Source organism: Chiloscyllium plagiosum, unplaced genomic scaffold, assembly GCF_037043375.1.
Source record: "Chiloscyllium plagiosum isolate Xiang-an unplaced genomic scaffold, Cpla_swu_hap1 HiC_scaffold_7, whole genome shotgun sequence".
NCBI classification, from domain to species: domain Eukaryota; kingdom Metazoa; phylum Chordata; class Chondrichthyes; order Orectolobiformes; family Hemiscylliidae; genus Chiloscyllium; species Chiloscyllium plagiosum.
The window spans coordinates 72,281,306-72,294,831 of NW_028270145.1; the positions used below are offsets into that span (position 1 = coordinate 72,281,306).

The 13,526-nt window shown below is 39.0% G+C and overlaps 1 protein-coding gene across 10 annotated transcripts in view; it reads right to left on the reverse strand.

Annotated features, from left to right (window-relative positions):
• The window catches only part of slc12a8 (solute carrier family 12 member 8), a 150,869-nt gene that overhangs the window by 16,147 nt on the left and 121,196 nt on the right, over positions 1 to 13,526 (reverse strand). For all 10 annotated transcript variants that reach the window (XR_015757709.1, XM_087989180.1, XM_087989179.1 and 7 more), the window contains one exon: positions 2,657 to 3,371. Coding sequence is in view for 9 of the 10 variants with exons in the window: in XM_087989180.1 (XP_087845306.1) it covers positions 2,657 to 3,371 (715 nt within the window). In the remaining variant the exon portion in view is untranslated. The remainder of the gene's footprint in view (positions 1 to 2,656; positions 3,372 to 13,526) is intronic.

Sequence of the window (13,526 nt, forward strand, 5' to 3'; positions counted from 1 at the left end):
CCAATTTTCCATCATGTGACATTTGGTGCCCAAACCACAAATGATTTAAATGACTGAGCTGATGCCAAGTGACAATGGTGTATAACTGGAGGAAATGCAACTATTCCTAAAATTTCAGAGGTTTTCCAAACTGTCGTGGGTTTGGTGATGTGCATCATGAAATGAAATATGAACTCTAACACAAAACTGTAGGATGTATGATCAGTAGGTTTGCAGGTGACACAAAAATTGCTGATGTGGTAAATATAGAAGAGGAAAGCCTTAGACCAAAGGATGATATAGATAGGCTCGTCAGATGGGCTGAATAGTGGCAAATGGAATTTAATCTTGAAAGAGTGACATGATGCATTTTGAGAGGGTTAACCGCATGAAAGTAAACATTGAATGATAGGCGCTAGAAACTATAAAGATGAGAGACTTTGGTGGCATGTCTACAAATTCTTGAAGGCAGCAAGACAGGTCGGTAAGGTGGTTTAGAAAGCAAGTGAGTGGGGTATTGATATTATTAGTCATGATATTAAATACAAATACAAGGAAGTTATGATTGAGCTGAATACAACATTAATTAAGGCACAGCTTGAGTACTGTGTGCAGTTCTGGTTGCCACAATATAGAATGTACTAGAGAGGTTGCAGAAGAGATTCACATGATGTTGTCTGGGCTGGAGCAATTCAGCTATGAAGAGAGATTAAATAGGCTATGTGATTTTGCTTAGAGCAGAGAAGGTTGAGGGGTTGGGGAGTGCATCTGGTCAAGGGGAGGATCTCATTGAAACTTACAGAATACTGAATAGAATAGATGTTGGGAAGATGTTTTCACTGGCAAGAGAGATTAGGTCTCGAGGGCACAGGCTTGGAGTAAAGGGAGGACACTTTAGAATGGAGGTAAGGAGAAACTTCTTCAGCCAAAGAGTGGTGAACTTGTGGACCAATTCGTTACTGAAGAAGGCTGTGGAGGCCAGGTCATTGAGTATATTTAAAACAGAGATAGATAGTTTCTTGATTGTCAAGGGAATCAAGAATTACAGGGAGAAAGTGGCTGAATGGGGTCGAAAAAACTTATCAGCCATGATTGATAGAGCAGACTCGATGGGCTGAATGGCCTAATTTCTGCTCCTATGTCTTATGGAGGTGTACAGAATTCTGAGGGTAGATAGGAAAAAACTTTTCCTCTTAGTAAAGGGATCAATAACTATGGGTATTGTTTTAAGGTAAGGGTGAGCAAGCTGAGAAGGGATTTGAGGGATAAATTTCCAATTTGAAGATTGTAGGAATCTGAAACTCACTGAAAAGGTGTTAGAAGCAGGAACTCTCAAGACATTTAAAAATTATTAGATGAGCAGTCAAAACGTATATCATACAAGGCTATGGGCTATGTGTTGGAAAATGGATTAGAATTTATGGATGCTTGATGACCGTCAATGGACAATATGGGCCAAAAGATCTCTTTGCAAGCGATAAAAACTCCATGGCCCTAACTTTATGACTTCAGGGATCTCGGGGCACTGCCCTTTGCTCTACTAATGATTATGAATCACGATTTCCAGTTGTTATTGTGTCTTTAAAACACCAATCATTAGTACAGAACTGAGAGAAAATTTAGAGTCGAGTATGTGATGCCGGAAAAGCACAGCAGGTCAGGCAGCATCCGTGGAGCAGGAGAATCGACGTTCCGTGCATAAGCCCTTCATCAGGCCCTCAACTCTGATCTCCAGCACCTGCAGTCCTCACTTTCTCCTGAGAGAAAGTTAGGAAAACTTAATTGAAAATAAGTCTTTTTTGTAATACTTTTAAAAATGAGGTTTTTTACGGCGGGAGTTTGAGAACCAAGATGCATGGAAGAATCAAGAGGGATGCGCAGGACTCCAGGTTGATAGACATGGCAAGAAAAGTAAATACGAGAGAGGTTATAGAGGGAGAGAATGATGAGGCCAGGATTTTAATTTTATAATGGAGTAGGAAACAAATATTGTTCAATATACTGTCCTCTTAATATGGTGCCAGGTAAGGACAACTACATCTTACACATTTTGGAGCTTATGAATTACGTTTTGGAATATATGATTATAAGACATGGGATAAGCATTTCATAGCAGAGCAACCAAATTGGTGGAGGAATGAGAAGAATTGTACAGTTACATAGGCTTACAGGGATCACTTGGCATACTATCAAACACTAGGATTGATTCCATTGCATTGTCTATATTGGAAACCCTCCAGGAAATATTAGGATAAAACTATTGAAAAATATCAGCTAATACATCAATACACTGATGCTCAATTTGATTTGTCAGTCACTCAGTTTACTGAGTTACTTAGTCAGGAAATTGGAATGAAAAGAGCAGCTTTTGCTAAAGTATTTATGGCCTGTATTTATTAACAACCAGTGAAATTTTATGAGAGAACTTAGTTTGGCTTGGTAGATGGAAAAGAAGTCATTAACCTTCCTTAGCAATGGTATTGACTAAAACAGACAGACATCCATTAATTATGATTAAATTACTTACATTCAAAACTTAATTCAAAATGTTTCTACCCGATGTGATGTGATAGATCAGTAATTCCTGAGATAAGTTTCTAATATTAATTAACGAAATACTATCCTCAAGATTGAATAAAAAGCTGGAAGACTGATCAACTATTCCAAAAATAATTACCATATCCTTTTGTTTCTGTTGAATCATCTGTGTCTGTATAACAGTATTCTGAAGGCTCAATTATGTTGCTTTCAACATTGAGATCGGCTTCCACAACTTGAGGTACAAAAGCATTTTCCAAATGCTGGTGATGTCCTACATCCTGTCTGGACAGGTCTCCTGCATTCTGTTCAGGCAGGTTATCTGCAAGCTCTGTCCCTGCGACCTGGTTGATGCCCTCTTTATATGTTGCATTTGTGTTGTCAAGATTCAACATAAAACTGTTTTGCAGTGTCTGTTTAGCAGGTACTCTTGCTTTTTTTAATCGGATAGATTGATTCACAATTCTTCCTTTATTGTTTTTTCCCACCTCTGCATTCCTGTTATGAGGCACTGTTTGAAAGATCTGATTCATATCTTTATTGAACTCAAGCAAAGATCCATTTGTACTTCCTTTTATTGGGCCAGTAGATCCATTTTTAAGTGGGCCTTCTGAGTTCAGCTTTGGTGATGGTTTATAAGTGCTAGCATTTACTTTATTCCTTTCTTTTTCATTTTGCTGAATATCATAGCTCATACATACAGAGAAGTAAGAGTAATCTACCACACTGTAAGTCAGCATAAAGTTGATGGTGACTATTGGGGCAAGAATATTCACTTGTCCAATAAAGATAAATGCCATAGTCACAAGTCCCACAAGAAATATTGCAGCCACTGGTGTTTTGTTTGGTCCTTTCTGAGAATAAAATATAATTAAAAGAATTAGTTCTCTATCTTAGAACCAAAAAAGTACAAACATATCATATGTTTATGTTGCAATAATTGATAGTTTTTTTAAAAATGGGTTATTGTAAAAAAAAAATCAAACGCAAAAACTATATGCAAAAATCATTACTCATCGTATAACGAAGGCGCAGTTGATGAAAATTACATCTGCACAAAGGAACTGGTTAGGGCTTGATGAAAGTTTCAAAGTTAGACTGATTCCCTGGAAATGTAACACAATTGCCTCCAAACTGAAATCAACTTGCTCAAATTCATGAGAGGACATCCATATGTTGTGTAGACTGAATATGCTTGATAAATAAAATGACTTACTTCATGCCCTATTTTGTCTTATATTCCTAAATTAGTTTCATGCAGAGTGGAAAGTGGAAAAGAGCACCGATTTCTTGGATATAGACTTGAATCTCACACTAAAAGATGAAACAAAAGGGATTATTTGCCAAATTAGAATCATTCAGCAAGGACCAGCATTTACAAGGACCGCTGGATAGGAAACTCTAACCTCTCAGCTCTCAGATTTTTCCATTCACTAATGTAGATGTATAGCAAATCAGGAACTGTAAATTCCTGATTTGCTGACAACTATTCCTGGGAGTGTCTAAATGGGAATTCACTCTGAAATCTCAAAAAATTGCTGAAATCTAAGAATTTAATTTTACACTCAGTCAATAAGGCAAGAAATTCATATTGGCAATTTCTTCATTTGTCTCCCAAATAAGCGTGAGTATGATTAACTGAATTAAAGTATTCAAATTAATTTAACTTAGTGAATCACCAGCATTTCCTTAATCTCAGTTACAGGAGCTACAGTTGCAACTATGCACAAACTCTAAACTTGTTATATAAATAGAAAATCAAGGCTTGATTTGACTCCAAAACAAAGCAAAGTGAGACAACCTCCTCCACACATTCTTTAACAGCATTGCTCCTGTTACAGTTCTGACTGCATTTGTACGTTAAAAGCAACATTGGTGTGAAACAGTTTTGTTTCACACCTACACAACAGTCACAGCATGACAGAATCTTAGGACACTCTAAACCCAACAGAAAAAAAGAAAATTCAACTGGTCTAGACTACTTAAGAGTGACAGTCCTTGGCAGAAGGCTGGTTTGCAGGTGCAACAGGTATTAAGAAGGCAAATGGAATTTTAACCTTTTTTGCTAGAGGGATGGAGTTTAAAAGCATGGAGGCTATGTTGCAGCTGTATAGGGTGCTGATGAGGCCACACCTGGAGTACTTGGTGCAGATTTGGTCTCCTTACTTGAGAAAGGATGTACTAGCACTAGACGCTGTGCAGAGGAGGTTCACTAGGTTGATTCCAGAGTTGAGGGTGTTGGCTTATAAGTAGACTGGGATTATATTCATTGGAATTTAGAAGAATGAGAGGAATCTTATAGAAACATATAAAATTATGAAGGGAATAGATAAGATAGAAGTCAAAAGGATGTTTCCACTGGTGAATGAAACTAGGTCAAGAGGGCATAGCCGCAAAATTAGAGGAGAAGATTTAGGACTGAATTGAGAAGGAAATTCTTCACCCAGAGGGTTGTGAATCTATAGAATTCCCTGCCCAGTGAAGTAGTTGAGGCTCCCTCGTTGAATGCTTTTAAAGCTAAGATAGATCATTTTTTGAACAGTAAAGAATTGAAGGGTTACGCTGAGAGGGTGGGTAAGAGGAGTTGAGGCCATGACAAGGTCAGCCATGATCTTATTGAATCATGCAGCAGACTCGAAGGGTCAGATGGCCCACTCCTACTTCTGGTTCTTGTGTTCTTATGCATGCAGTTAGATTATTCTAATCTGGTGTACTAACTAATTATATGCTGATACTAGGAAGAAAGGAGGTCATAAGCACTTTAAAATATAATTTGGATAAAGGAATCTGGGATATAAATACACAAGGAAGTGTTTTGGAACAAATCGCAGCACAACATAGGTCAAAGTCTTTTTCTTTAAAAAATTTTCATTGAAATTTATTACATTGTTTTGCACTGTAATTTTAGTACTTGGAAGAAATTATAGATTTCAAAGGAAAAGGTTATTAACATGCAGCTTTCCCATTTAGTTTAGGGTTTGACAGATTCAGAAGGGTCTAATACTAACTTTTGAATGAGAAAAACTTGCAAGTAGGCGAGTTAGGGCACTACTAGTGTTTACTGTGAGATTACCAAATGTCCAAAGTCATTATCCAGCAAAGGATGTATGAGATCCCTGTAGACTCTTCATTAAAATATTATATAGACTTCTCTATGTTAACAAATTAGTTACTTTTATGATATTTCTGACCTAAATACTAATAGCTTCTGTAATGTAAGTCAGCAATTCTGACAAACATATCAACAGATTTAGTACAAATTAGCATTTTCATTCAACAAGCTTCAAAGTCAATTTACTTTGTACGTTGTAATTAATTATGATGTGGTGATACCAGAGTTGGACCGAGGTGGGCAATGTCAAAAATCACACACGAGGTTATAGTCCAACAGATTTATTTGAAATTGCAAGCCCTCAGAGCTCAGCCCATTCCTCAGGCATGGTATGGTGAAGAGGTATGAGACACAGTATTTATAAGCAAAAAGTTAATAACTTTAAAACTAGCTGCCCTTGTTGAATCCTTTAATCAATTATGAGGTAGATTGCTGATTAAATTGCAAAATCCATTTTCCTTTCAAAACTTTGTTCCTAGAGTGTAATTAAAGATTTTGTCAAAGTACATGAGGTGACATTTCAGGTTAGACAATGTACTTTAGGTGTGAGGTCTCACTTTGAATCTGTCTATGGTGTTATAAAGATGTGGGTGTACTGTACCTTGAATAGAGTTAAAAGCTAGCAGAACTACCTGACAACATCAAGTGTTCTCAACAAGACACAATGCAGCATGTGGTCCAGCAGTTAGTGTAGCTGGTTGTCTGGAAACAAATAAAAAATTGAATTTGGCCAATCGGTTTAAATTATACCCCAAAATCCCAACCTCCAATCAAGTTTGAGTGAAGTATATTGATAATATTAAAAATCAATGAAACAATCCAATGCTTTGGTGTATAAGACCGGGGAAAATTGAACAGTTGAAAGAGAACTGCAACAAGACCAACAGATGTAGACTGCTAGTCAGAATTGTCTGAGAGGTACCTGTCTATAGAAGGAGTTTGCACAGAGAAAGACATCAACACAAACCTGGAGAGCAAATCTGTAAAGAGACAATTTGATAGCTGGCTGGTTTTGAAAGTTGAATTTTTCAATAAATCTTAATCAGGGGTTTTATTGGATTAGTATTATAGCAGGGAATGTAAAAGATAGGTGAGAGGAAGGAGTTGTAAATAGTTGTCAATTAATTATTCTCTGTTAAGAATGTCTCAGAGAGGGTGCAGAATGTTCTCACAGGGGAGAGGGGCCAGCAAGAGGTCATTGTCCACATTGGAACCAACGACCTTGGAAGGGAAAAGGTTGAGAAGGGAGATTACAGAGAGTTGGGCAGAAATTTAAAAAGGAGGTCCTCAAGGGTAGTAGCATCTGGATTACTCCCATTGCTACGAGTTAGTGAGGGCAGGAATAGGAGGATAGAGCAGATGAATGCATGGCTAAGGAGCTAGTGTATGGGAGAAGGATTCACATTTTTGGATCATTGGAATCTCTTTTGGGGTAGAAGTGACCTGTACAAGAACGACGGATTGCACCTAAATTGGAAGGGGACTAATATACTGGCAGGGAAATTTGCGAGAACTGCTTGGAAGATTTAAACTAGTAAGGTGGGGGGGGGGGTGGGACCCAGGGAGATAGTGAGGAAAGAGATCGATCTGAGACTGGTACAGTTGAGAACAGAAGTGAGTCAAACCCGTCAGGGCAGGCAGGGACAAGGTAGGACTAATAACTTAAACTGCATTTATTTGAATGCAAGGGGCCTAACAGGGAAGGCAGATGAATTCAGGGCATGGTTAGGAACATGGGACTGGGATATCATAGCAATTACAGAAACATGACTCAGGGGGGCAGGAGTGGCAGCTTAGTGCTCCAGAATACAAATGCTACAGGAAGGATAGAAAGGGAGGCAAGAGAGGAGGGGGAGTGGCACTACAGCTGGGCTGAGGGAGGATATTCCCGGAAATACATCCAGGGAAGTTACTTGGGTGGAACTGAGAAATAAGAAAGGGATGATCACATTATTGGGATTGTATTATAGACCTCAAAAATGTGTTGCTGGAAAAGCGAAGCAGGTCAGGCAGCATCAAAGGAGAACAAGAATCGACGTTTCGGGCATAAGCCCTTCTTCCTGAAGAAGGGCTTATGCCCGAAACGTCAATCCTCCTTCTCCTTTGATGCTGCCTGACCTGCTGCGCTTTTCCAGCAACACATTTTTGAGCTCTGATCTCCAACATCTGCAGTCCTCACTTTCTCCTAGTTGTATTATAGACCCCCCAATAGTCAGAGAGAAATTGAGAAACAAACTTGTAAGGAGATCTCAGCTATCTGTAAGAATAATAGGGGTGGTTATGATAGGGGATTTTAACTTTCCAAACATCAACTGGGACATAGTGTTAAAGGTTTAGATGGACAGGAATTTCTTAAGTGCATACAAGACAATTTTCTGATTCAGTGTGTGGATGTACCTGCTAGAGAAGGTGCAAAACTTGACCTACTCTTGGGAAATAAGGCAGGGCAGATGACTGAGGTGTCAGTGGGGGAGCACTTTGGGGTCAGCGACCATAATTCTATTCGTTTTAAAATAGTGATGGAAAAGGATAGACCAGATCTAAAAGTTGAAGTTCTAAATTGGAGAAAGGCCAATTTTGACAGTATTAGGCAAGAACTTTTGAAAGCTGATTGGAGGCAGATGTTCGCAGGTAAAGGGACGGCTGGAAAATGGGAAGCCTTCAGAAATGAGATAACAAAAATCCAGAGAAAGTATATTCCCGTCAGGATGAAAGGGCAGGCTGGTAGGTATAGGGAATGCTGGATGTCTAAAGAAATTGAGGGTTTGGTTAAGAAAAAGAAGGAAGCATATGTCAGGTATAGACAGGATAGATCGAGTAAATCCTTAGAAGAGTATAAAGGAAGTAGGAATATACTTAAGAGGGCAAAATCAGGAGGGCAAAAAGGGGAAATAGAATTAAGGAGAATCCAAAGGGTTTTTACAAATATATTAAGAACAAAAGGGTAACTAGGGAGAGAATAGGGCCCCTCAAAGATCTCACTTTCTCCCCTCAAAGATCAGCAAGGCGGCCTTTGTGTGGAGCCACAGAAAATGGGGGAGATGCTAAATGAGTATTTTGCATCAGTATTTACTGTGGAAAAGGATATGGAAGATATAGACTGTAGGGAAATAGATGGTGACATCTTGCAAAATATCCAGCCTACAGAGGAGGAAGTGCTGGATGTCTTGAAACGGTTAAAGGTGGATAAGTCCCCAAGACCTGATCAGGTGTACCCAAGAACTCTGTGGGAAGCTAGATAATTGATTGCTGGGCCTCTTGCTGGGATATTTGTATCATCGATAGTCACAGGTGAGGTGCCGGAAGACTGGAAGTTGGCAAACGTGATGCCACTGTTTAAGAAGGGCGATAAAGACAAGCCAGGGAACTATAGACCGGTGAGCCTGACCTCAGTGGTGGGCAAGTTGTTGGAGGGAACCTGAGGGATAGGATATATATGTATTTGGAAAGGCAAGGACTGATTAGGGATAGTCAACATGGCTTTGTGTATGGGAAATCATGTCTCACAAACTTTCTCTTAACTGCTTACTCTCTGACTCCAACTCTATAACAATATGCTATTCCAATAAGACACTTATTGAAATTACATTAACTTAACCTCAAAATCTCACAGTCTTTGTCTTCTCCACTGTCTTCAATTTTCCTGCTGCTGATCTCCCTGGGTCATCTTCTTTCTTTTTACTGCAAGTATGTTTCATATGAAAAGGTACCTTTGATAGAGAGTGCTCTTTAATTTCTTTGAGACCAAGATGTTAGAAGGGCAACTAGCTCTCCAGCAGTTTCTCTCTCTACGACAGGGGCTCTCTGACCAATTTTCAAAATATCCACATTCTTGTACTCCCAACATCAGATCGTCTCATTGGTTCAATGTTGGCAAAACAATAAATTAAAACTCAATTGGGTTTTAATATCCTGAGGCACAATTTAAACCAATTGGTTAACTTCAAATTGTTGTCAAAACCAAAACTCAGTTATTCATTTCACAGCCAAACATTATATATTTCCAATTTTCCGGTACATTCTGGGATTACCATGCAGTCATATACACAGGTAGACAATAGGTGCAGGAGTAGGCCATTCCATCCTTCGAGCCTGCACCACCATTGGTACTTGTGATCTCTCAGTTCAGAATGACATTCTCTCTCTCAAAGATACAGTACATATATTGAACTTCATTATTTTGTGCGTGTGTGTATGTGTATGTGTGTGAGAGAGGAGAGAGAGATTGAGAGTGAGTGTTTGGGGGGGTGGGGGATTGGTGAGAGGAAATGAATTACTTACTGCAGAATTCATAGTCTATGACCGGATCTTGTACCACAGTCTTTATATTTATATTTGAATTTCTCATCAAAAGTAACCCCAGGATGATGACAGCCAGAAATTCACCAATGCTAATGCAATTGAATGTCAAGCAGATATGGTTAGATTCTCCTTTATTGAATATTCTAATTGCTTGGCACTTGCGTGAAATTAATGTTACTTGCCACCTATCAGACCTAGCCAGAATATTGTCCAGATCTTATTGCATATTATCATAGATTCCTTCAGGGTCTGAGAGGCATGAATGGGTACAGTAGGTTATCAACAATGAACATGATTTGAAGGTGCCGGTGTTGGACTGGGGTGGACAAAGTTAAAAATCACACAACATCAGGTTATAGACCAACAGGTTTATTTGGAAGCACTAACTTACAAAGTGTGGCTTCTTCACCACCTGATGAAGAAGCATTGCTTGAAAAGCTAATGCTTCCAAATAAACCTGTTGGCCTATAACCTGGTGTTGTGTGCTTTTTAACAATGAACATTGTACTTCCAACCTTATGACAAAGGTAAGCTCATTGGTGAAGCAGCTGAAGGATGGATGGCCAAACAGCATTACCTGTGAAAATTCTGCATTAATGCTTTGGAATTGATATGAGCAGCCTCAAACATTGTGCTGTATATGCCTGTCTTTGTGCTATATATGCCTCCAAAGAAAGGAGAGTCCCCCAATCTCTAATTTACATTAATATCAATTAAACTAGGAGGCATTAACGTCCTACTTGGTTAAACGCTGCATCAATATCAAAGGCAGTCACTCTCACCACACCTCTTCAATTCGGCATTTTAATGGTATTTAGAGACAAAAGTGGTGAGATGAACTAAGTAGGAAAACATGTCATAGTTAACTTTTTCATTCCATCCTGTGAGGAAGAATCTGGTCTCTGTCAATGACCCTTATCAGCACAATCAAATAATCACTACATAAAAAGATTTTAGCTCTAATCTATCAAGATGTACCACAGCTACAAAGATGTTGGTAAACGATCATTTATTTTTATGAAAGCATACTCTGATCTAACACATCAGTCTGGTTGCCTTTACAGATGCTGCCCCATCTGCTGAGTATTCCAGCATTTTTATTTTATTTTGCAATTCAGCATCATGTTTGTTTTTATAACAGTCTTTCTCTTTAAAAGTTGCTTTTGGTCATTCAAATTAAAATCACATAAGCAGTGTCTTCCTAATACCAAATCATTATTCAGTCTTCATTTATGTAAAAGCTATTTTTTTAAAGTTAATAATACCTTAAATTGATGTTGATGCTAAATTATCCAACATTTATGCATTACTCTGGCACTGTGACAGATTGAAATCGTTTAAGATATCTGCATTTCATATTAATCATAGAACATGTTACAACATCTTTCATATCAATTTTATTTTAGAAAATTCTGACTTTTTTTTAAACAAGAAACTTTCACCTTGAGTAAGGTAATCATTCTATCAACAGGTTTAGGCTGATGGTGGATAATGATGTAACAATTACAGGTAGAAAAATCAATTAGCAGACAGCAGCCTTCAGTGAGGCAAGAATAGAGCTGTGCAGTGATTGACGAAACTGGTTCAGTCTCGTTTCGTCAATCACTGCACTGCAAAGAAGATTGACGAGGGCAGAGCAGCAGATGTGATCTACATGGACTTCAGTAAGGCGTTCGACAAGGTTCCCCAAGGGAGACTGGTTAGCAAGGTTATATCTCTCGGAATACAGGGAGAAGTAGCTTCGATGTCCACTACACCTCCAATTTTGGTGTCATCTGCAAACTTACTAACTGTACCTCCTATGCTTGCATCCAAATCATTTATGTAAATGACAAAAAGTGGAGGGCCCAGCACTGATCCTTGTGGCACTCCATTGGTCACAGGCCTCCAGTCTGAAAAACAACCCTCCACCACCACCCTCTGTCTTCTACCTGTGAGCCAATTCTGTATCCAAATGGCTACTTCTCCCTGTATTCCGTGAGATATAACCTTGCTAACCAGTCTCCCATGGGGAACCTTGTCGAACGCCTTACTGAAGTCCATATAGATCACATCTGCTGCTCTGCCCTCGTCAATCTTCTTTGTTACTTCTTCAAAAAACTCAATCAAGTTTGTGAGACATGATTTCCCACGCACAAAGCCATGTTGACTATCCCGAATCAGTCCTTGCCTTTCCAAATACATACATCCTGTCCCTCAGGATTCCCTCCAACAACTTGCCCATCACCGAGGTCAGGCTCACCAGTCTATAGTTCTCTGGCTAGTTTTTACCGCCCTTCTTAAACACTGGCACCACAATTGCCAACCTCCAGTCTTCCGGCACCTCACCTGTGTCTATCAATGACACAAATATCTCAGCAAGAGGCCCAGCAATCACTTCTCTAGCTTCCCACAGATGTCTCGGGTACACCTGATCAGGTCCCGGGGATTTATCCACCTTTAACCATTTCAAGACATCCAGCACTTCCTCCTCTGTAATCTGGACATTTTGCAAGATGTCATCACCTATTTCCCTACAGTCTATATCTTCCATATCCTTTTCCACAGTAAATACTGATGCAAAATATTCATTAAGTATCTCCCCCATTTTCTGTGGCTCCACACAAAGGCCGCCTTGCTGATCTTTGAGGGGCCCTATTCTCTCCCTAGTTACCCTTTTGTCCTTAATATATTTGTAAAACCCCTTTGGATTCTCCTTAATTCTATTTGCCAAAGCTATCTCATGTCCCCGTTTTGCCCTCCTGATTTTGCCCTCTTAAGTATACTCCTACTTTCTTTATACTGTTCTAAGGATTCATTCGATCTATCCTATCTATTCCTGACATATGTTTCCTTCTTTTTCTTAACCAAACCCTTAATTTCTTTAGTCATCCAGCATTCCCTAAACCTACCAGTCTTCCCTTTCACCCTGACAGGAATATACTTTCTCTGGATTCTTGTTATCTCATTTCTGAAACCTTCCCATTTTCCAGCCGTCCCTTTACCTGCGAACATCTGCCTCCAATCAGCTTTCAAAAGTTCTTGCCTAATACCGTCAAAATTTGCCTATTGGATAATTGTCCTATTGGATTATTAAAGTATGCAGGATATACATAAAAAGTGCATAGAATAATTACTGTCGAGCTGCTCGGAACCGTTAATACACCTGTCAAAGTCAGCTATCAAAACTGTCAGAAGGACCTATCAAAAACTATACAAAGGATTTTACCATGTTTAAATAATTGGAAAAAATGTATTTGAATGTGTTAAAAAACTATTTGCTTGCTATTTCACTCAGACTATCAGCATTGGATTACTGCTGCATGATTGATTTCACAACCATCCAGTGCTGATGCATGGTGCCTTCTGTTTCATTGTTTGATCACCAGCTATAAGTGTTTTTTACTCTTTGATGGGACTGTGATTTCCAATATTGTTGCACTTGACTTGTTTCTAGTTATATGACTATATGTTGTTGAAGGAACGTAAATAGGCTTTTATGAATACGTGTGTCTTTCACTATAGTGCAATCTGCAATACACACTTATCTAATTTGTGCAGGGATTCTGAAGTCTGTCTATGGTGGAGTTGGCAAATAAAGGGGAAAGTTTTGTGC